The sequence below is a fragment of the Lissotriton vulgaris genome, chromosome 3_1 (genome assembly GCF_964263255.1).
Source record: "Lissotriton vulgaris chromosome 3_1, aLisVul1.2, whole genome shotgun sequence".
Lineage (NCBI taxonomy): Eukaryota > Metazoa > Chordata > Amphibia > Caudata > Salamandridae > Lissotriton > Lissotriton vulgaris.
In genome coordinates this window covers 1,792,151,469-1,792,172,773 of record NC_141689.1, presented here as the reverse complement: position 1 = coordinate 1,792,172,773, position 21,305 = coordinate 1,792,151,469, and the positions used below count along the sequence as shown (strand labels likewise).

The window sequence follows — 21,305 nt, the reverse complement described above, 5'->3', positions numbered from 1 at the left end:
CTTTGCCACACCCTGCACTCCTGTCATCGCACATTTGCCTATTGCCGCTAATAGTAGGACAATTATTTCCTCTGCTTTCCTGACTCCCTCTCTCCCACTCCGGGCTGCTTTCGCCAGCTCCACAATGAGAGAGGATCCGGTTATCCTGGTCTCTCCACTCTGCTCCTGTTTCTAAACTTTTATTCCGAGCCTCTTCGGCAGTATCCCATTCTTTCAGGTATTCCCTTAATTCCTTATGGGTTTTCGGTTTCGGTCCCCTTAAGTCCATTGGCCCTCTTTGACCCCCTTGTTCTACCCAGGGACCTGTTGCGGCATCTAATGGGGTACTCCGACTCATAGGTGCTAGTATCTGCCTCTGAGGATTCATCATGGTATTCCTATTCTCCATCTCTGCCCTTTCCCTGTCCCATCGTGCCTGTTCCTCCTGCTGGACCCCTTCTGGGTTGTAGATTGACACAATAGGGCCTATGGTAACAGGTACTTGTAGAGCATCTGGCATTTGATACGATCTTGCATATTGCGTTTCCGGCACCTTCTGGACCACTAGTCTTCCCACTACTCTCTGTTCGGAACTAGATTGAGGTACTTCCTCATCTTTCTTGGCATCCCACTCTGTTACTGGGATCGATTTATATTCCCCCCCATCTAGCTCCGTCCTCTTGTGGTAATATGGGACTTGCGGCCCCTCCGCTGTACGGAGGTGGTCTATCTGTTAATAGCCTCTCTATCAGATCCTCTTCTGTCTCGCTTTCCTCATCTTCCTCTAGAGGTTTCTTTTCCCCCGTAACTTCTAGCATCGGGTACAGTTTGTCTGCTTCTATCTTCTGCACCCTCCACTTTTTAGCTTCATCGTCCCATTTAGCATCCTGCACTGCTTTTACCGATCTTCTCACTCTTTCTTGGCGCCTCTTTACGCTCTTTTCGTGTGCTGCTCTAAACCATGCACTAAGGGCTTCAAACTGTGTTGGCCTCGGTAGAGGTCTTGTTGCAAGCATTACCGCTTTCAGTTCGTTCAATACGTCTAGTTTAAACGTTCCGAATCTCGGAAACGTCAGTTCCTTATTCCCTTCAGTTAACCTATTCCACTCGGAAATCCATAGTATCGAGTGTAAGCCTACATTTACTGCCATATGATAAGCTGGTGTGCCTCCTGGTGGAGCTTCTTCTCCGGCATATAAATTTCTTCTATTCCTCCTAAAGAGTGCTCTTAAACTCTTAAAACACTTCATTTTCGATAATCTACAATTTTCCCTTTACTCTTCCTTGTTTACGTCCCGATGACAACCACCAACCAATCCCTACGCGGCTCTCACTAATCGGCCTATATCAGCGCGACCCTACGTTGACCGACCAATCTCAGCTCGGCTCTACGCTGACGTATGACAAACTAACCAATCTCAGCGCGGTTCTATGCTGACGTCACTCGTTCCTTCTGCAGCAGTTTCCCTCCGTTCTCAACTTGTCTCACGATTTCGCATGCGTTTTTCATTCATACACTGAAAAATGACTACTTCCGTCCAAGCGATCACTTTTCTCTGACTGTACGGCCACAGTCTAACTGTAATTGCTACCTCAACTGGCGAAACGTCTTCCCTCTTACGGTCAGACGATCGCCTCAACTGATAGGTTACTTACACACAGTAAACGTACGACCAGCGTCCGCTACTCATTCACTCACTCTTACGCTCCCCCTATCATCGGTCTGTCGGGCGATCAATGGTACCTCATGACCCCCTTTCAATGGTAGACAAATTACTCTGGGTGTTCGATACACCCGAACCACTTAAGTCCTTCCCTGGAGCTTAAGATTTCATCCGGTTGCGCGCGCTCACAACCTTCCCTCAATCACACTACAGGCATTCAACTCCGCTTGACATTACAACACAGGAACAACATAAAACACCACAATCTTACAACGCATGACCCTTATACTCACTCTCGACCGACTCTGCTGCTTTTCTCTCAACACACCGTCAGCACCGTCTTCGGCAGGGATTCTTCTTCTGGTCGTCGATGACTAGGGACCTTGGGGTAAACTAAACCTGACCTAGGTTGTCTTCCTCAAGAAGAAAACCATCTTTCTCTGCTACCAACTGCGGGGAATGAGATTTTGATATCAATTTATGATCAATTTAATAACTTATCTCATTTGAAAATTTTGGATCGCTTGATTTCTGTCGTTGAGTAAAAGACAAACCCCGCATAGGTTAGATCAACCCCATAAACTGACGCCACTCTGAAGAACCACTTACAACTGATAAAGTTTGAAAGTTTTATATAAAAGTCAAATTTAAATGCGACTACAATCCTCTTAGGATAATTCTCAAAAGGTATACAAAAGAATACAAAATCAATTCCAGAATTAGCCAATTAAAGCATCGATGTGAAGTGGTTCCTTTGCGTCATCTACAGAAAGAGAAAATTAATCAAGTTAAATCTGTCCCTACTCTATACTACGTGACATCCCTACTTCGCAAGTTCCTAACCTAAAAAGGTGTCAGCAGTTTGACTCCCAAAGAAGTTCAAACTCTCTTAGCCTCTAAAGGTAACTTAAGTTTAAGAAGCAGTACCCTCTCTGCCTACCCATCCGCTCACTAAGGGTCCTCGGCCTACTGCTCTCTTGCGCTCTGTTCTCTCTCAGCGCATCTGCTCAAGTCATCTACTCTTCGCCCTTCTCTTCGAGCTCCCTATGAGCAATTCGCTTCGCTGTTCCCTTCGCTAATTGCCAATTGCTATCTTCACCCCGGGGTGCTGTCCCTAAAATACACAATCACAGTGTGGGTGGAACGCCCCTTCGACGCCCACCACGGACTTTCCCCGTGAGGTCATCTTCTAGCTTTTTCCTTGCTTCGTCTCTTTCACCGTCCGTTAAGTTGACCTTTCTTCCTTTAGACGCCATCTTCGTCTTCTTGTTGGTGACTTCATTCAATATTACAATTGACATTTCAGAGCACAAGTCAACAACCTCAGCAGAACTTTAAACTTTACGACTATGATTTTGACCCTTCTAGGTCCTGTGAATGGACTTCTCAAAACAACTCTCAAATTCTAAGCGCTTCTTATCACGTTCAGGCCATAAACCTTGTCCAGCGTTGTCACCTTAAATCTAGTAAGTGCTAGACTCCTTGGCTCGCACGTTCACAGCAAGGCTATTCACGACTCCTGTGAGCCCACTAAATTACAAACAGCGGACTACACTCCTACGAACCCTTGGTCAGTCAGGTTAAAATCACAAATGACCTAAACCTTTCTAACATTCTTACAAAAAGCTTTCTACACTGTATAACCTTTAACACACATTTATATATACGTATTTAGCAAATCCTTACATATAAGTGAATATATTGTACATAGAATATAGACTACGTAAAGTATAACTTTATATTCTCTTTTGTTACATCGCCGTATATGCTCTCTGCACATTTCTTCATGTTACATTTCACGCCGTTTCTCCATTTAAAGTTACACACGTACATGAATTCGACTTTGCACGTTCTATATTTCGTAAGCCTTTCTACATATTTCGACATCAGCCCACTACGTATACGGGCCTTCTAAATCTAATACATGTTCTAAAGTAAATACAGTTACATTTCCTATATTACGTTTGATTATATCGGTTAGCTTTATGCTATAAGTGTCAACTTCACATTACGATATACATTTCATTCCTACGTTTATACAATGTGGTTGTAAATATGGCCTATACATAACTTTTATTCAAATTTGCAACAGGATTGTTTGCATGGTATCTTTCAAATATGTGGCAGTACTTTCGGCAAGGGGTTTTAAAAAAGTATCGATGTACTTGCACAGAGGTTCAAGTAATGAACCGCATCCCGAAATTATCGGTCTTCCCGGCGGGCCCTGCAATCTCTTATGGACTTTTGGGAGGGTATAGATTGTCGGCATCCTCGGATGTTTATTATTGAGATAATCAAACTCATATTTGTTGATAAAACCTGACTCCAGACCTCGTGTAGTTATAGAGTTAATTCTCTTCGCCAATTCATTTGTGGGATCATTTCTAAGTTTGACATAGTTCCCTTCAACACTCAATTGGTCCATTATTTCTTTTGTATAATCATCATAATTCGGGACCACAATCGCCCCGCCCTTATCGGCCGGTTTTATAACAATGTTGGTATTGTCTTGGAGAGTACTCAATGCCTTAGGTTCTCCTTTCGTGATGTTATGTTTAACATATTGTCTCTCTGCTAGTGTTTTCTCTACATCACGTAGTACCAGTTGTTCATAAGCCAGAATTTTTAATGGCATTAGATGGGCAGGTGGATTAAACTTAGAAGGTGGCCTGAGGCCACTACCAGAGAAAATCGGATTATGTGGAACCTTTTGGAAGAAATGTTTAAGTCGTATCTTTCTGAAAAAATGATGCAATTCGACCTTAAGGTTGAAAGAATTTGGCACAGCAGTCGGAACAAAAGAAAGACCCTTTTCCAGGACACTTTGTTCATCTTGCTGCAATTGGTAATTTGAAAGGTTAAATACTGGATTGTTAGGTCTGTACATTACCATCTGTAATGTTGGCTCCTGGTTTGTATCTCTCCATGGGACGTCTGTTGGAACTGTGTCTGCTTCCTGCTCCTCCCTCTGCCTCTGTTCCATCAATGCAGAATCGGGAGTTTTATACACCGGGCTGTATCGAAAAAGTAGCGAACGTAACACCTTGCTCCGCTATACCAGCCACCATCCCCACAACCTCAGGGATAACCTTCCATTTGGCCAATTCCTGAGGTTGCGTAGGAATTGTTCCAAAAAGGAAGATTTCTTCGAGGAATCATCAGGCCTCTTAGCACGTTTACACGATAGAGGATACCCTATCAGGCTCTTAAAACAGGCGCGGAAGCGCGCCTGGCATAACCACAGAGAACATCTTCTAGAAACGACAACTAGAAAGACAAACGAGGAGAAACTCGTATGTGTGACCACATACTCCACCAAGAGTACTAAGATTAAAAAGATAATAAACCAACATTGGCACATGATTTCAGACGAGATTGGTAATGCCCCCCTGCCCTTACATGCTTTCAAGAAGGCTAAGAACATAAGGGATTATGTGGTAAGGGCTCTTTTACCTACAGTAATCTCCCCCAGTCAAACTGTCCTATGGGGTCTTCCACCTGTAAAAGGCCATGTGAAATGCGGCAATTGCAAGGCATGCCCGCTCACTCAGGAAATCAAACAGTTTGAACATAACAACCACACCCATATGCTACGGGAACATAGCAATTGCAATTCTTCCGGAGTCATCTATGCCATCACATGCCCATGTGGCTTTGTATATATTGGACAAACGATCCAGAAAGTCAAATGCCGTATATTACAGCATATCAGCCGGATCAAATGCAAAGTCCAGGGGGCACCCCTGGTTGAACGCTTTTCCAGATTTGAACATGCTCCAGACAGCCTGACATGGTGTGTCCTCGAAAAAGTGACACCAAATCCAAGAGGAGGAGATTTTAGCCATATCCTGAGTGAGTGTCGTTTTATACACCTATTCGACACAATCAAGCAGGGCCTCAATGAGTATGAGGAAATAAACAAACAGGTGTCGATATTGCATAAGAGATAAACTCATAATAGGCATACGCTGCTCACACCCGTTTTTTGGTGTAATGTCTGTTTTAAAATTAAATGCCCGATGCAAATGCAATGGCGTTTTAATCTTTGACTGTTAATTTGTCTATAACCTTTAGACAAAAAACTCTTCAGAAAGCGAACGCTAGTCTTTCGTCGGTTTCAGTTTGACGGTATAATGCGTATCCATGACGATAGCACGCTGCGACTGGATCCGACACAGCGGCCTGGTCTAGCAGCGGGAAAGACCACGAGAAAAGGTAAGCCGGTATATCCGCCCAGCTTCCCCTGCCACCCCAACCACTCCCCCCGTTTTGTATACAATAATCTTAAACTTCGCAGTATTTCCCGTTACAGCGTCCAGAGGTCACCTGTGATGCGTACGTAAAAGAAAAGCCTGATTCGGAAAGTTTTTGCAAACGAGTCCATTCGTTGTGGTGCCTGGTAGAACACTGCAGGTATGCTACACAACTGTCGAAATTTACCTCCAGCTATCGGGTTAACTCAGGGGCCACACATTTATTTGCCCTTGTTGTTCCCTTTGTAGTGTCCTGGGACGCCTCCTTGGGAATGTTGTCTGCATTTTTTAAATAACGGATTGCAAATATCCTACACAGACGCCGCTCCACCTCTGCTGGGTAAGTTTGGGAGTTAGGATTCACCATAAACCCCCCAAAAATGCCTGCATAATGAATCGTTTTTAATATGACCGTCTGCACCCTATTAATTACAGGTGTGGAATTACGGTCATCCACTCACCACGTCCATCCCGTGAGCAGGAGGACGGAGGCCACCCTCTAGTAATTTGTGGGTAAGCATAATGTTCAATCTGGGAATATTTAGAAATTAGAACTAAGTTCCTCAGAAAACTCCTGACCATTACTTTAATTTTTACCCCAGGTTATGCTCTAAGAACTCTACGGTTTTAAGGTTGTGCCACTTCCGTCCTGAGGAAGACCCGCAGGTCGAGGCCCCCACTTGCCCCTGTACCGAAAGACGGGTCGAAACGTCAACGCTCCTTTACATACAAATTGGACCACTCCCCAATAGAAACATTATACATGTGATTTTTGACTGTATAAATGTGAGATCAGTGATAAATAACTGTGGCCTTTTGTCTAATAGGCTGAATCTATTTACAGCTTTAAGATATCTAAATTGTTTAATTTTCTCTTTGTCACATTTTTTCTTGAGGCTTACACCCCCCTTGTTTTCACAATCACCATCCCTTTCTTTTCTTGCACTTCTTTTAGAAGCTGATTGCTCTTCTTTTTACCGTTAGGATCAAACTTGTAAAAAATGTATAAATGTATATAAACATTGAGCCTAAATGGAGTAATTGATTGAACTCCCCTATTTTGAATAATTTCTGGGTTTTGTGTCAGGTAGTATGTGTTAGGTGCTGCGAGAAGCACCATTGATTGGGTCATATAGGTCTGTTGACCCTGGCATGGATTTAATTTTCCGGGACTCTCTGTCGGCGATCGTTCTGATCCACAAGGTAGGATGTCAGGAGATTTCCGTCTTTTGGTTCTCCATCAAGCAGCCCTTCTTGATTGCTTGTGGGAGGTCAAAGCACTTTAGCAAAACTTTTAGGTGCCTCGGTTTTTCTTAGATTTATACTGGTGTTTATGTCTCTCATGTGGAATCTTGTGCAGTAGTTCATGGAATGTTAGCATTAACTTCATAAATAATAATGGCTGTACATATCAGACTTGTAATAAATGAGGGCCAAAGTCATATTCCCGAACCATTATTGTAGTGGTCTGAAAATTATTTATGGGAGGAGCGTGTTATCATTCTTTCAAGGTCCACACTTTGTGGAAGCGCTCTCCTCATCCAGGGAGCAGTGAAATTATGCTGGTCCTGATAAATGACTTCTACTATGCTGAAAGCCAGGCAATGCTCTATTAATGTAGTGGTCACTTCTGTCCACTGCTGACCAGCTGGAATTACTTCCGAGTCAGGATTAGGCGCCAGAAAGTGACAGATTTTGTGAGTAGTCTACAGGATCTTGGATCAGAAACAGGGGTATGAAACCAGTCATCTAGTACTGATCTCTCTCTTTTGCCGCTTGCCTGTACCTGGAGATTACACAAGAACACTGCTCACTGATAATTTTCTGGTTTCATTCACCCTGCCTGTTATTGAGATACGTGGCAAGAGGTGTGCTATGTCGAATTAATATTGTGGTGTTATTTAGTTGCATTTCGCCCATTTGGTCATAATAAGGGAATTGATATGTTAGGCGGGTGGTAGAATTTGCTAAGATCAAAGGAAGTGCTCACCAGTTCAACAACTTATCATTACTTCAAATTCTCAAAATGTTCACCTATTTGATATGTATAACACGCCCATGAAATAGAAAAGGAATTCTGGAACTTTTCTTTTTCGTTCTAAAATCTAATCTAATCGGATTTGAAATATTTACATTGTTTATAGCAATGTATCTATAAGTTGTTTGAGCTGAACTGAATTCCTTAATGATGTGAGAATCAGAGGTGCGCTCGTTTTTATAAGACACTTAATACCATGACATACTGACACAGGCATGGAGAGTGTGGGCAAGATCACAGTCATTGGGTGGGTGGGCATGATGGCGCTCCCCCTTTGATTTCTCTAGTCGGGGGAGGGGGATGAAGTCCCAGGCCCCTTCTTCCTGTTGCGGGGTTGTGTGACTGTGCTCTCCCTACTTCCTTTTCATTGTGGGTCTAGGGATAGTGTCATGGGACCCATAGTTGCATATTCTGCCTTGGGGTATGGGGTCCCGGGATCCTGTGGAGCTCTGGGGGGGCCCAAGTACGCTTCCTCCCAGGCTGATTTAAAATGTATGAATCTTGCGCTGAACTCCAGGTCATGGCCCATCATGGGGGTAATTTCTGTACATGCAGGAGAGCCCCACACGCTCCATTCCCCAGCAGGGAAGAAATGGTAAATCCTTAAAGCATGCATATCTAGTGCCCTGTTAGTCCAGTTTCTAAAATCTGGAGCTCCATTTGCTCCTCGTGGCGAGCCCTAGCCACCTGGCAGTAGGCCTGCTGGCCTCTAACGCAGCACACTTGGCAGGAAGCTGATTTCACTGGCGCCCTGTGCCAGCTTTTCTCTTTTACTTTGTCTCTGGTGCTCCTCTCCTCCTGCTGGGGAACACAAGTGCAGATCTTCCCCGGAATTGCCCTTTGGGGGTGTAAGGGAAGCAGCTTTGCTGGTCCTGGAGCAACCCATTGGTCCTGGGGTCAACTGTAGGCAGAGTCCTTAGGGATTGTCCTTCCAGCTGTCGTCGTCTAATTCCAGTGTCCAACTTTCCATCTCTCTCTTGCACAAGAGCTTTTAAGTGTGGGTGTGTGGGTGGAAAGTTCAAGATGCCAGGCACCCCTGCCCAATCATGGGGTGCCACATCATCTCTCGACCCTGTCCAAACCCTCCTGCAAAGCATGCTGGGACAATCCAAGATGGTGCTGTCTGTGCACATCTCCCTTGGGTGCCTCTGCTCCATCCCTAACTGACATCAGTGCCATGCCCTTTCATACCAAAACTTCAAAGGGGACCCCCTCCTGTGTTGGCTCCAGAGGCCTAGGCTTCCTCCTTTATTCAGTTGGTCAGCACTGGTACAGTATGACAGCTACTTAACAAATGCAGATTTTCCTTCCTTCTCAGGAGCATAGTACATCAGTATTAATTACTACCTTTTTGTGGAGATGCCTTTGTTCCTTCTGCTGGGGAGCAGAGTAATTAACTTGACTCAGCAAGGTGGCAAAAGGCCATGAATCTGATCTTGAGCTAAGCCAGAGAAATATGACTATTCTGAATGACCCATAAGGGTGAATATGTAGGCTCTTGGGACCTGTGTATTTCAAACGTGGTGCACATGTTGCACCCCAGTTGATACCTTCCTAGGCCTAAAGGCAGTGAAACTGCACTTTAAGGCAAATTTCCTTCAAGTGTATGATACAGTGACACTGCAGATAATCCAGTAAACCCTTCTGACCTTACCTAGGAGTGTCCACTAATAATATAAGGCTCACCACATGTCCAAATCTAACCTTGCAGAGTCTCCTCTGTGCCAGGGTAACTGCGTGCAGTTACCGGACTGCGCACAATGGTAGTCTCCCACGTGCAGCCCACTTGTGTGCACACATGTTCATATGCAACCAGCCAAGGGTCCCTTTCCTTAGCTGTGTTGCAAAAGAGCAGACGCTGGCCATAAACATGTGCAGTTCATGCTCCATGTGATTACTGTGGGTGAGGCACTAGAAGCGAGACTCGCCCACAATAAAGAGTCCAAAACCGAATGATTAAAAAGTTAAGAATCCTGGTGGGATAAATGAGCAGAACCCTTTTTGCTTGTGTCACCACCACAAGCCGAAACTACTGGGAAGACTTAGCTATCACTCATGGGTATTCTAGCCTAGTCACTGGTAACAAATGTCAATGGGTTCTGACCAGAAACATCATTTGCCAGTTGTCCACCACCATAAATATCTTGCACTGTCTGTCGGCCACCAAGACCACCTTCCTAACTCAACTATGATGCAGCCTTTCCACACAGGGAACACAGCCTGCACTAAGAACTCTCCTGGTTCAAGATTGAATGCATCTAGGACACTTAACGCCTACATGGCCTGTACAGATGAAGGCCTACCCTTGCCCTAGGTCACGTGAAAGTGCGCCCACCACCCTGTCTCTGGCATGGATTCAGTGCCTCAACACTAATGTCTTCACACTGGCTCTCACTCCCAAAGATTTGTACTGAAGCCGCACTGAGTCTTGCCCAACAAGCCTCAGTGCCAATGCTCTGACCCTTACCATATGTATGCTTCATTGGTTCACCCACAATTGGCGAAGTTAACTTACTTACAATTCTCTAGTGTATCATACCAGGAGGATGGAGGACCTGTAAGTTAAAGTGCCCCTCATGGACTACAGTACCCATTGTACCTCCACAAGTGTTGCAAAGTAAGAGATTGACTTCCAGCCTAGCACTGCTTGTGATTTTACAAGTTTTAACAGTAAAGGTCCCAAATTGTTGTTTTTTATTGTAAAAAAGCTAGTAGCCCCATTGGCAATTACAGAGTTACATGCTGACCACTCAGTTCTCCTATCTTCTGGATGGGACTGCTAAAGTTGGTACTTCATTGTATCAAAAGAATCATTGCATTAAATCCGAATTGATACCAATGTCAAATTTAATGTAACATTTAAAAGAATGGCAAGAATACATTTCTGGCTATGAGACTGGTTTCTGCCCTCCTGTGGACAGGTGTGAATGACTCTCAGTAAGGAACACAATAGGGCCTGCCATTGGAAGAGATGATACATCTCCCTGGTGGGAAGGCCAAACAGGTTGTAAACCCAAAGGCAAGCTTCAATGGGGAAGATGCATTTTGAGGGCAAACGGTAGACACCCACAAGAGGGGTTGCTCTTTTGTTCTGGTAGACAGGTTGGCATTGGGGACGGAAAGTGGGAAACAGTCGCCACAGGAAACCACACTCTTAGGATGGGCTACCAATTTCCACACACTGAGAGAGGGGTTCTGCCATCTTGTGAATGGGCATCAAATTGCATTCTGTAATAGCTAGACGTCACACTTTGCAGGAAGTCATCATCAGGTGGGAGGGGACCTGGTAGCTAACTGTTTCGTAGTCACATCATCCCCCACAGGCAATTTGTTGGCATAATAGTGGCACCCCTGGCACACAGACCTCAGATAGCATCTGCACTGGAGAGTGAACCAAAGAGGGAATGCCCTGCTGTTCCTTGACCTGCTACAGAGTGGTTGCAATAGAGACTAAAGTGCACCTGCTGCTCCTGTGCTAGCAAAAAGAGAACTGTGTGTGTGTGGTGACCTGCTCAAGAAAAATACATCCCTGAACCCCAGAGAAAGAAGTGGTGACTTCAAGAGCCAGTTGGATGATTTCATGTTACAGCTACAGGGCCACAAAAGCAGAATAAGCCTGCCTTGGTGAGTTGGTCGCCATAATTGCTTGACTGCCACTGACCATCAAAGCACAGCCTGGGAGACCAAGTCTAGATGCTTAAAAGTTGCCCTGAGTCTGCTGGACCTGGGAGAGGCACCGGAGTGCAATTTTGTTGCACAAAATGGACACTAGCCTCAGTTAAAAGTAACCACTGGTTTAGCTGTAACCGGAAACCAGTAGAATAGTGGCAACAGTTTATTGGCTGGAATTCAAACAAACTTTGGCAGACATTGACCCCATGGTTCAAAGTCAGCCCTCTATGACCGCAAATGTAGGGATAGCCCTAGGAAGACCAGCGTCCCTGGATCAGCCTCTTAAACAACCTTCAGCATCCTGTATCCCTTGCCTTGCACCACTCTCTTAAAGTCTATGGGTATTGCCATAGAACTTGGAACTGGACCGGAAACTGCTTGGACTGCAAAGTAACTGTCCTGGCGCACCTTATTGGCCCCTGTTACTCACACCCTTCTGAAGTTGGTTGCCCAAAGTGGGTCGGAGTAGCCGAAAATAACTTTACAAAAGTTTTCAAAGTAACCACTAACCGTGTTAGTTGCCAATACTTGTTTGCATTTTTAGTGAAAAGCAGTGATTTACTCTATGCATGTTCTCTCCAGAAACCTCGGATGGATTTTGTTCATTTTGGTATCTAAAAATTCATAAACCTATTTTAATAAATTGGTGTTGGATTTCCATTGTGTTGTGTTTCTTTCTTCTTTTTTGGTACTTCTGAATGCTTTGTGCTTGTTCATTTTTTTAAAGCCCAACTGCTCAAATCCACAGTTACCTAGTGTTGAGCAAAGGTTTTATAAATAAGCCTGACTGAACCCAAAACAGGTTTGAGAGTTTATTGTACTGTGGGGGTCGCACAACCACACTAATATAGTAAAGCACTTTTCTCACATGCTTGCATAGATGGAGAAGGCCTGTTGCCTTGAATGATCTTTTTTGCACTACTTCGTCTCTAGTCTGCTGGTGTCCTGGCTGTAGAGCCACCAGAGAATGTGAGCTTTTTCACCAGATAGGCAGGGGTGCCAGTTGTGAAGACTTTGCATTAATTGTTGGTATCATTGTAAATAAACTGCTATTCTTTTCATTATTATTATGATCCTAGAACATAGTGTTAATTTTTTAAATGTTAAAAACTATTCTCAACTGCCCTCTAGGGAAGGCAACTTGCTTACTGTTCTTAGTTTCAGTGTGTCTAAATGGAAACATTATCGGCTTTTCTCATGCTTTCGCACAGGTGCCTTTTTGAATGGACTTGCGGAAGGATCAGTCGACCTGCACATAGGGAATATTTTGGCCATCCGTCTGACTATTCTTTCTGAATCTCCTGTATGGGCACTCATAAGTGAGGTAAGTCAAGGCATTAACTTGAGAGCATAAGAACATTTAACCAAATTACTGATTTGGCAGAGGTTGATTTCACGCCTAAACTATTCGGTCCCTGTGATCATTAGAGTTTTGCATCAACATCTGTGACTACAAATACAATATCTGCATGAAGTTGCATCATTTTGGCTTGGCCAGGCATGTGATAGTCCCTTTGATGGTCTCTCACGGCCCATTGACTTTGCACTTTTGCATTTAACAGAACAAACACACTAAACAGGGTGGATAGGTGGCTACAATTGAGATGGTTCAGCTTAACATTCTCCATTAGGCTTATTTCTCGAGATCTAGGTTGCACACCATAACCAAAGCATCATACAGCAGGTGCCTGATGGGATGTGGGGAATCTGGATGCTTGATGCCTACTTTGTGGACTTGGCCAAGATTGCATATGTTCTGGACCCAGACTCAGCAATTCCTCACTGCAGTAATGGGGAACAGATTACTCGTACCCCACTTCTGGTAATGTTGGAGATCTGGGGGATGTGATGGTAGCAAAGAGCGAGCTGCTTCTGTGTAATGTGGCACCGGTGGTTGCCAGGCGTGATGTTTTTACGGCTTGTGGAATGTTTTCATCACCTAGTGTGGAAAAATAGAAAGACAACATGGGTTTGTGTATGCAGGCAGAAAACACTGTCTACAAGAAGAGGGGGGGCCAAGAAAGTTTGACAAAATATGTACCAAATGGCGGAACTGGAGAGTAGAGAAATTAGGCCCCCCATATGGTAAGGTAGGGTTGGTAGAATGGAATAATCATGGGAGTCTATAACCACAGGAAACAAGGAAACAACACTGGGTGGTATATAATACTATTTTCAGTGGAAGAATTGTTTTTAGATATAATTTGATGGCGAATATTGAATATGTATCTTGGGGTGAACGTGTGTTAAAAACTTCATTACATTGTTAAATATTAAAAGATTTCTAACTAGAGGAATTTGCCGTGAATATAGCTGCCAACATTTAGACTCATAATGTATTGAGACCTCAGTGAACCGTCCTAAGTGAGCAAGCTATGTTGAGACGTTGGTCTTGATCTCATTGACCTTTCGGGATTCATGTGGAGAAGTGTTGCTCACTGGTTAGAGCAGGCAGACCCTGAAGCAGAGGTCAGACCCGGGACCAGGGTTCGATTCCCGACGCGGCAGGGTCTTGAGCTCAAATGTCCACGGACTCGATAATTCTCGCTTCGGTGCCTGACCTAATCATGGGTTCACACTCTGCAACTCTGGGCATTAAGCTTGCTTAATCTCCACAACGGCCCCCCGCGGCGGGATGCCTGGCTTTCACTTGGGGATGCCCTGTAGGGGCTATCTCACAGGGAAAAACCAGGACGGGTTCCCAAGGCAAGCGCGGAGATACCCCTTCGGGGGTCGATTCTGGCGCTATATAAGAAATACAATAATAATAATAATAATAATGCTTCATCTCAATGATATGGCCCAATAAGACTGAAACATGCCATAACGTAGTTGGGTTTCCATTCAGAGGTATAGTATGTTTGGACAAGAGCCTTTCAGTATTGATGCAATGGGATGGAATTCTCCCTAGAAAAACCCTTGTGGATTAAAGCATTTGGTCCAGGAACCCCTGAGGGTCTGCAAAGCCTACTCAGGGAGTCAGCAATATTAGAACGTTCAATATTAACAGATTTATAAAGAATCCTCAGATTGATTTGAGGGATCAGTGCAAAGGACCTCAAACTGAAAAGAGCATGGACGAAGGATGGCCTCAATTGAATTTAGAAAAGCTCGACCCTTCCTATTAAAACTTTCATTTTTTTAAAGATGTATTTGCGAATTAAATAACATAGTTCCCCGTTTGTATTTTTGTTTGATGAATGTCTATTTCTGTATTTGTTGCTTTTATGTTTGGGATTGAAAATGCTTCCATTACTGGAAATTGCTTCTAGTAAAGACTGAGTGGGGGTCCCCAGATTCCAACAATGACTCAGCGGAGGCCCCCAGGTTCCAGTAATAATGAATTTGGTGTCCCCAGAAGCCACAAGGTTAAGAATCACTGGATTCAAGTGTTGGCTCAAGCATGGGCATCCATGACGTAGTCGGGTCTGGGTTACCTTACGTGGGTGGGATCTCTGCGGCATAGTGTGGGATACTAGACCGATTTGCATAAGGTGGATCTCTTTCTCTAATGGCACCAATAAGCAACAAAAAAAGGTGGAAACGTGCACCGAAGAACTCCCTGTCGTGTTGCCCTTTACACATGTCTATTCATTATTAAGCGTCGGTTCATATTGATAGCTGCCACTGTTTTCTCACTGTGCTGCCATGTCATTCACTCCAGCTGTCCTGAAAGCCCAATTCTTTTGTTACTGTGGCATACAAATGGTGTGCGAACAGAAATATTGCATTCGCAGACGTAGCTGTTCCACAAATATCCAATTTGACTAATCTTATATTGACTTGAATTGTCAGCTTCAATACATGCAGTTAAATGTAGGCACACCGTTGATGTCAGAGCAGTACAAAACTTTCTAATACGGCATTGTCTGACTCTTGAATTCGTAATAGAAAATGGCGTTGTGTAAAGGGAAAAAATGCCTTTTGTACCACCTTGTTTACTAAGTTTAAATACAATGGTCGATATGCATTTCACTCTATTTGTATGACGATACGCCACGAGTTACTCATTTCCGTGAAGGTTGTTTATGCTAAGAGTTGTTCCCCTCCGGGCTCAGGCATTGTTCTACTCGGTGTCAGCAGACGGCAGGGCGCTCATTCGTAGGGTGATGAATAATCGATGGAAGGGTATTATTACAACAGGTTTAAAAGTGACGTCGGGTGTAAAAGGGAGATCTCATTTCATTACCGGCTAAAACACACATCATACATACACTGGCACAGACAGACCTGCACTGCGCCAGAAAAGAGCCAAAGAAAACATATTTGTGCTAAGAATATCTGACACGTTTATTTGCAATAAACACAAAGAGTAATTCAACTGAGGAATATAGAAATACTGCAAGGACAAGTGGAAGTAAACCATATTCAGCCCTATAAGCACATGCAGGTTTGAATTGTGTTCCACAATTGCTTCAGAAAGATTTCTGTGTCTACTGGGGGCCTTAAACTGATACACACAGATGAAGCAGCATAACTAAATGATAAACCAAAATCAGGGGGAACGAAATGGGGAACACAAACTACATAAGGGTGACCTGGATTTAATGCAGGCACAATAAATATGCATAGATTAGTAAATAATGGCTTTCTTGTTGTTATTTTTTTTTCATTTGTAAGGTTTCCCCCCCCCCCCCCCCAGTCACTGTTTTCTGTTCAAGGTGAATAATTCAATTGTGTGCTTCTATTTCAAGCAGAGTTCTAATGATCATAAATGTTATCAGGGCCAGATTGATAGATTACCAGAGATAGACAGCTGCACTGTTTGCTTTATTTTTTAAACCACTGCAATATTTGCTGCAAGTGCTTGTAGGAAGATGACTGACTACCTTCTAAATAAATTAAGCACGCCAGAAAATATTAAAAAAGACATTTGCTACTTGGCCACATGATGGCAATATTACTCCACTGTTCATTATATGCAGCGATTGTTGTTTGCTATTATTTCATCTACAAAATACAGCACGATGCAAGCTACGTGAGCGCATCAGTGTGCGGTATTGATAGTGTTGGTGGAGAGGAGAGTCTCACCATTTAGCCAGCGGTGGCTGGTGACTTTTGAAAGTGGTGAGGCATTTTCTCGCTCCATGCACGATCACAACTAGCAGCGCAGACTGCATTAAGCACAATGTTTTAGTTAATTTACATTACGCCTGCGGTCCACTTCAATAAACTGTGCCCAAGCTATTCTGCTGGTGCTTAATTGGTAAACTAGTAAGTGCCAGGGCTTTGACCAGGAGGCCGCTGCAGCTTGCACGACCCTTCACCCTTGTCATTCCTGCCAAAACAACTACTAACCATCTTTCTCGCATGTAAATGCGACAGTTCAGATTATTTCAGGCCCCCAAAAGCTAAAGAATGGCTGGGGAGGCAGATATTAGCAATTTTAATGTTTATTATATTCCTAAACAACCGTTGTTCTGCTCATCTCTAAATTAGATGAGCAGCGCCACCATGTGGTAGACTGTTCTAAGTATAATGTTGATAATTAGTTGCCGGTGCTGAGCACCTAAAACCAATTAAGTGCCCGTGTTGAGCACCAGAAAGCACCGGCTCAAATTAAGCACTGATTCTGCTCCATAGCTTGCTCCACCTGCGCTACGTTCGGATCGCTTCACAATTCAAGTGCAGATGATATAGCCCGTCATCTAAACCAATCCTGATGCTGCTTTCATACTGTTTGTATAAAATAACAGTACAACAGCAGCACCCAATTGTTTGGAGCGGGCAGAGACAACGCTCACAGGGAGACCGAGCTCACTGACGCATTGTTAGTTGCAAGAGCTGAAGTACAGTTGTCTGGTTGGCTGTGGTTAAGGAAACAACCAAACTGACATGCGCACTTCATCTCATAGGGACAGGCACAACAGACCGAGAACAATACTTGACCCTTGTGTGATGGCCCACTCTCAATAGCAGGTCAACGCCCTGGTGCTCCTTAGTTGAGCCGCCCCAGGATCTAGCAGTTGCATAGCAGCAAATTCGATTTTGAAATAAAATCGTTTTTGAGAACATTGTCTAACTAGTGACATAAACTGGCCTAACTTGATATCCCTTCCACCATGTTGCTAAAAGTGCACACATTATTAGATACTAAAACTTGGTGCCAGTAATGAATGGGCACTAACTGGGGTGCACTTTAGCACCCCTATTGTTATCCCTTTCTTTGCATGATCTTCCGTACATGTCAATGACATTATTGACCTTGTTACACGCTGAGCCTCGACCCAATAAAACCCATCATACATCAGTGACATGGTTAATTTAGTATGGTGTACAGAGTCCTCTCAGGTCCTACAGCATAGGTAAGTGCAAAGATGTTATAGATAAAACTCGAAAACTAAACTTAAAACTAGTAACTGTAGCATAGTCTGATTTTTGGAAGTGTTTTGCACACCATATCCCCCCCCCCCGCCCCTGCCGTCCTGTCCCGTGGTTCTCCACAGGTGCAATCCGCCACCCAGAAATCGCAACGGTGTCCACCCTTGGCTTCAGATAGTGTACGAGCGTGTATATGGTATTGCTAATGTCCACTGGTGGGCTATCCCTCATTCTCCGCTAGAGCGCCTCCCTCGTGTTCAGGTCGCCTTTCTAGGCTGTCCCCCACAGTCTGTGTCAAGGCCCTGATTAGTCCCTCCCACTGTGTTGCAATAGGTGTCTTCCGGATTCCCAATGTTTTCTCTCTTAGAATGGCTTCTCCCTCCGCTTTGCCCCATGCCCAAAGTAAATACCTCCATGCTTGCATGTGCGGCGGGTCCTGTGCTTTCCACTTCTTAGTCAGTAGTCGTTTATCTACCACTAAGCCCGGGTCAAGGAAGCGGGAGGAAACCTTTGTGACCGGGGTTCTGCGAAAGTGGTGTAGCAGATAAGTAGACCATTCAAAGGGAATGATGCGGCCTGTGCATGCGACCGCCCACCAGTAGGGAGATAGCTTGTGACAGCTCCACCACATGTGTACCAATCCATCCCCCAATTCGGTGCAGCGAGGACATACCACATCTGCACAGTGAAAGTACCTGTTTATCTTCTCGAGTGTGAGGTATGCTCTTATGACTATAATCAGTTATATTTGGCGAACCTCATGTTTCTGGGTATGCGCACTGGGCTCTTCAGTATCTTATCCCATTCCCTATCCTCCAGTGGTCGCCCCAGGTCAGTTTCCCATTTTTGGCGCAGTGGTTCCAGACTTATTGCTGCGTCTGTACGTAAGGAAGCAGCAAACCATCGGATCAAGTGTTGCCGCGCCCCATAACGTGAAGATATTGTATGGTAAAGTGTTGGGTCGGTTCCACCGACATATCCCCCCACTTAGAAGTCAGTGATGCAATCAGGGAGCGGTGATGCAAGAATTGCCCAGTGGCAGCCCTGTCTCTTCAACCAGAGATTTATATGGTATGAGCGTGCCGTCCCGGTACAGATCTCCCAAGGTCTGTATGTCAGCTTTGTGTCTTTCAGCAAGTTTGAGGGGTGTACGCACCCCAGACCCTCTGGGGAAACCTTCCAGTGGTATGGTTGGTGCGTATGGGACTAGCGCTCTGGTGAGGTATAAACTATGACGGTAGCATTTATAAGCCACTACCATGAGGAGCAATGTCGTGTTGGGGCCCTAGCGGATGGGTGAAATAGTTTAGCAATATATTCTAGAGGGAGGGGAGGGGATATGGTCGCAGTGTCTTCACGTCCTCTGTCTGATAGCCAGCGAGCTATCCACCGTAATTGTGCGGCCAAATAGTAGTGCTCAAAGCAAGGCGCAGCAAGACCTCCCTGATCAGTGGGTAAGTACAACTTAGTCAGTGCTATCCTGTGACATGTGTTGCCCCAGAGTAAGTCCCTAAGTAGTTTAGCGAGCGAGGTAAAGAAGGCTGCAGGGATATATATTGGTAGGTTGACATAATAGTACAGAAGGCGGGGAAGGATCACCATCTTGAATAATGCTACCCTGCCAGTGACTCTTAGTGGGAGCATTTTCCATAAGTGTACTTGTGATCTGTGGCTGTCACGGCGCGTTCCAGATTGCAGTCAATAAGGTCCACTGCTTGACGATATATCTGGATTCCTTGATAGCGGAAAGTGTAGGCTTTTCACTGCATACTTGTGCCTTCTAAAATGTAGCCCGGATCCTGAGTGTCCCCTCGGAATGCATAAAGGCAGGATTTGTTGGCATTTACTTTAAGTCCCGAGAGAGAGGCAAAGTCACTTAATGTGTGCGCCAGCTGAGTTGGAATATTTTCCACATCCCTCACGAAGACCAAGAGGTTGTCCGTGCACAGTGACATCTGATGTGTTGCATCCCCAAGGGGTATTCCATCTCCCAGCGTTGCTCTTTGGTGCCGCTGCCAGGGGCTCAATTGCTAGTGCAAACAGGAGGGGTGAAAGCGGGCATCCCTGCCTGTGCCCCTGGAGATTGGTATTGCATCAGAGATGTATGGGCCCATTCGCACCCTGACCGTAGGGTTCTTGTATAATAGGTCAACTATCTGGAAGAATTCCCAGCTCAGACTGTATCGTGTTAGTACCGCTGCAAGGTAGCTCCACTCCAGACAGTCGAAGGCCTTCTCGAGATCCAATACAAGGCATCCTGCCCTGGGCCACTCCTGTGCACTATCCAATGCCACCTTAAAGAACCTCTGCAATTTCAGTGATATACTACGGTTAGGCACAAAGCCATTTTGGTCGCTGTGGACTGGTTCAGGTAAAACTGGCGCCAGGCGTTCCGCCAGCACCGTGACAAATATTTTATAGTCCACGTTGAGGAGTGCTAGGGGTCTGTATGATCCCAGGCTTTCCGGGTCCCTGCTTGGTTTGAGCAGGGACACCAGGTAGGCCTCGCGCATTGATGGGGGCAGCGTGTGCTCTTCCAAGGCTGTGGAGTAAAGTGCATGCAGTCGCTGTACCAGCGTCTCCCGGTAGGCCTTATAGTATGATGCAGGGAGGCCGTCCGGGCCCGATGTTTTCCCAGACGCCATGGACCCAATTGCCTCCCTGATCTCCTCCAGAGTGAGGGGGCCATCTAGCTCCTCTTGGCGTGCGTCTGAGATCGTGGGTTGGTGGGTAGTTTCCAGAAACCTCTCCAGATCTGGGATGGAGCAGCGCCCTTTGGATCGGTACAACTGCGCGTAATGATCCGACATCCCCTGTGTATCTCGTGCTGCATGTATACCAGGGCTCCTTCAGGAGTGCGTATGGCTCCGATGGGAGCATGGCTATTTTCCTGTTTTAGTAGCCAGGCTAGTAACCAGCTTGCCCTATCCGCTTTAGCATGGGTACGAGCCGTATAGGCTGCATAGTTGTGGCCTCTTAGGCGCTCCATGAGATTCTGCATGTTGCGCCCTGAGGTCCTCATGGCTGTCTGAGTGTCGGTCTCCACCCTAGCCCCCCTGTTCATATTGGAGTAGTTGGGACTCAACGTGAGTGAGCGATAATGCTAGTTGTTTGCGTATGTTCCATGTGGCACTCAGACAATGACCACTGATAGCTGATTTGTGGGCATCCCAATCTATTATGTGCTGGTCGCCGTGTTTGAGTTTGAGTTTAACATTATTTCTAGAGCGCACGTACACCCAGCCGTCCCCTCGTTGAGCTCAAAATACTCCAGAACATCCCACTACAGGGATGCATGGAATTCCGGGTCTTCCAGTGCAGTCGCTGGAGTCGCCAGGTGGGTACGGAATGGCAATCAGGTTCCCAGTTTAGCCATAG

General features: G+C 45.1%; 1 protein-coding gene across 2 annotated transcripts in view; it reads left to right on the top strand.

Moving 5' to 3' along the window:
- MGAT4D (MGAT4 family member D) overlaps positions 1-21,305 on the top strand; it is a 720,909-nt gene that overhangs the window by 688,082 nt on the left and 11,522 nt on the right. Inside the window, exon 14 of one of the 2 annotated variants that reach the window (XM_086962223.1) lies at positions 12,818-12,930. In XM_086962223.1, coding sequence (XP_086818349.1) covers positions 12,818-12,930 — 113 coding nt within the window. Of the gene's footprint in view, positions 1-12,817; positions 12,961-21,305 lie in introns of those variants that run through there. The other variant, XM_086962222.1, reaches the window with a different exon arrangement.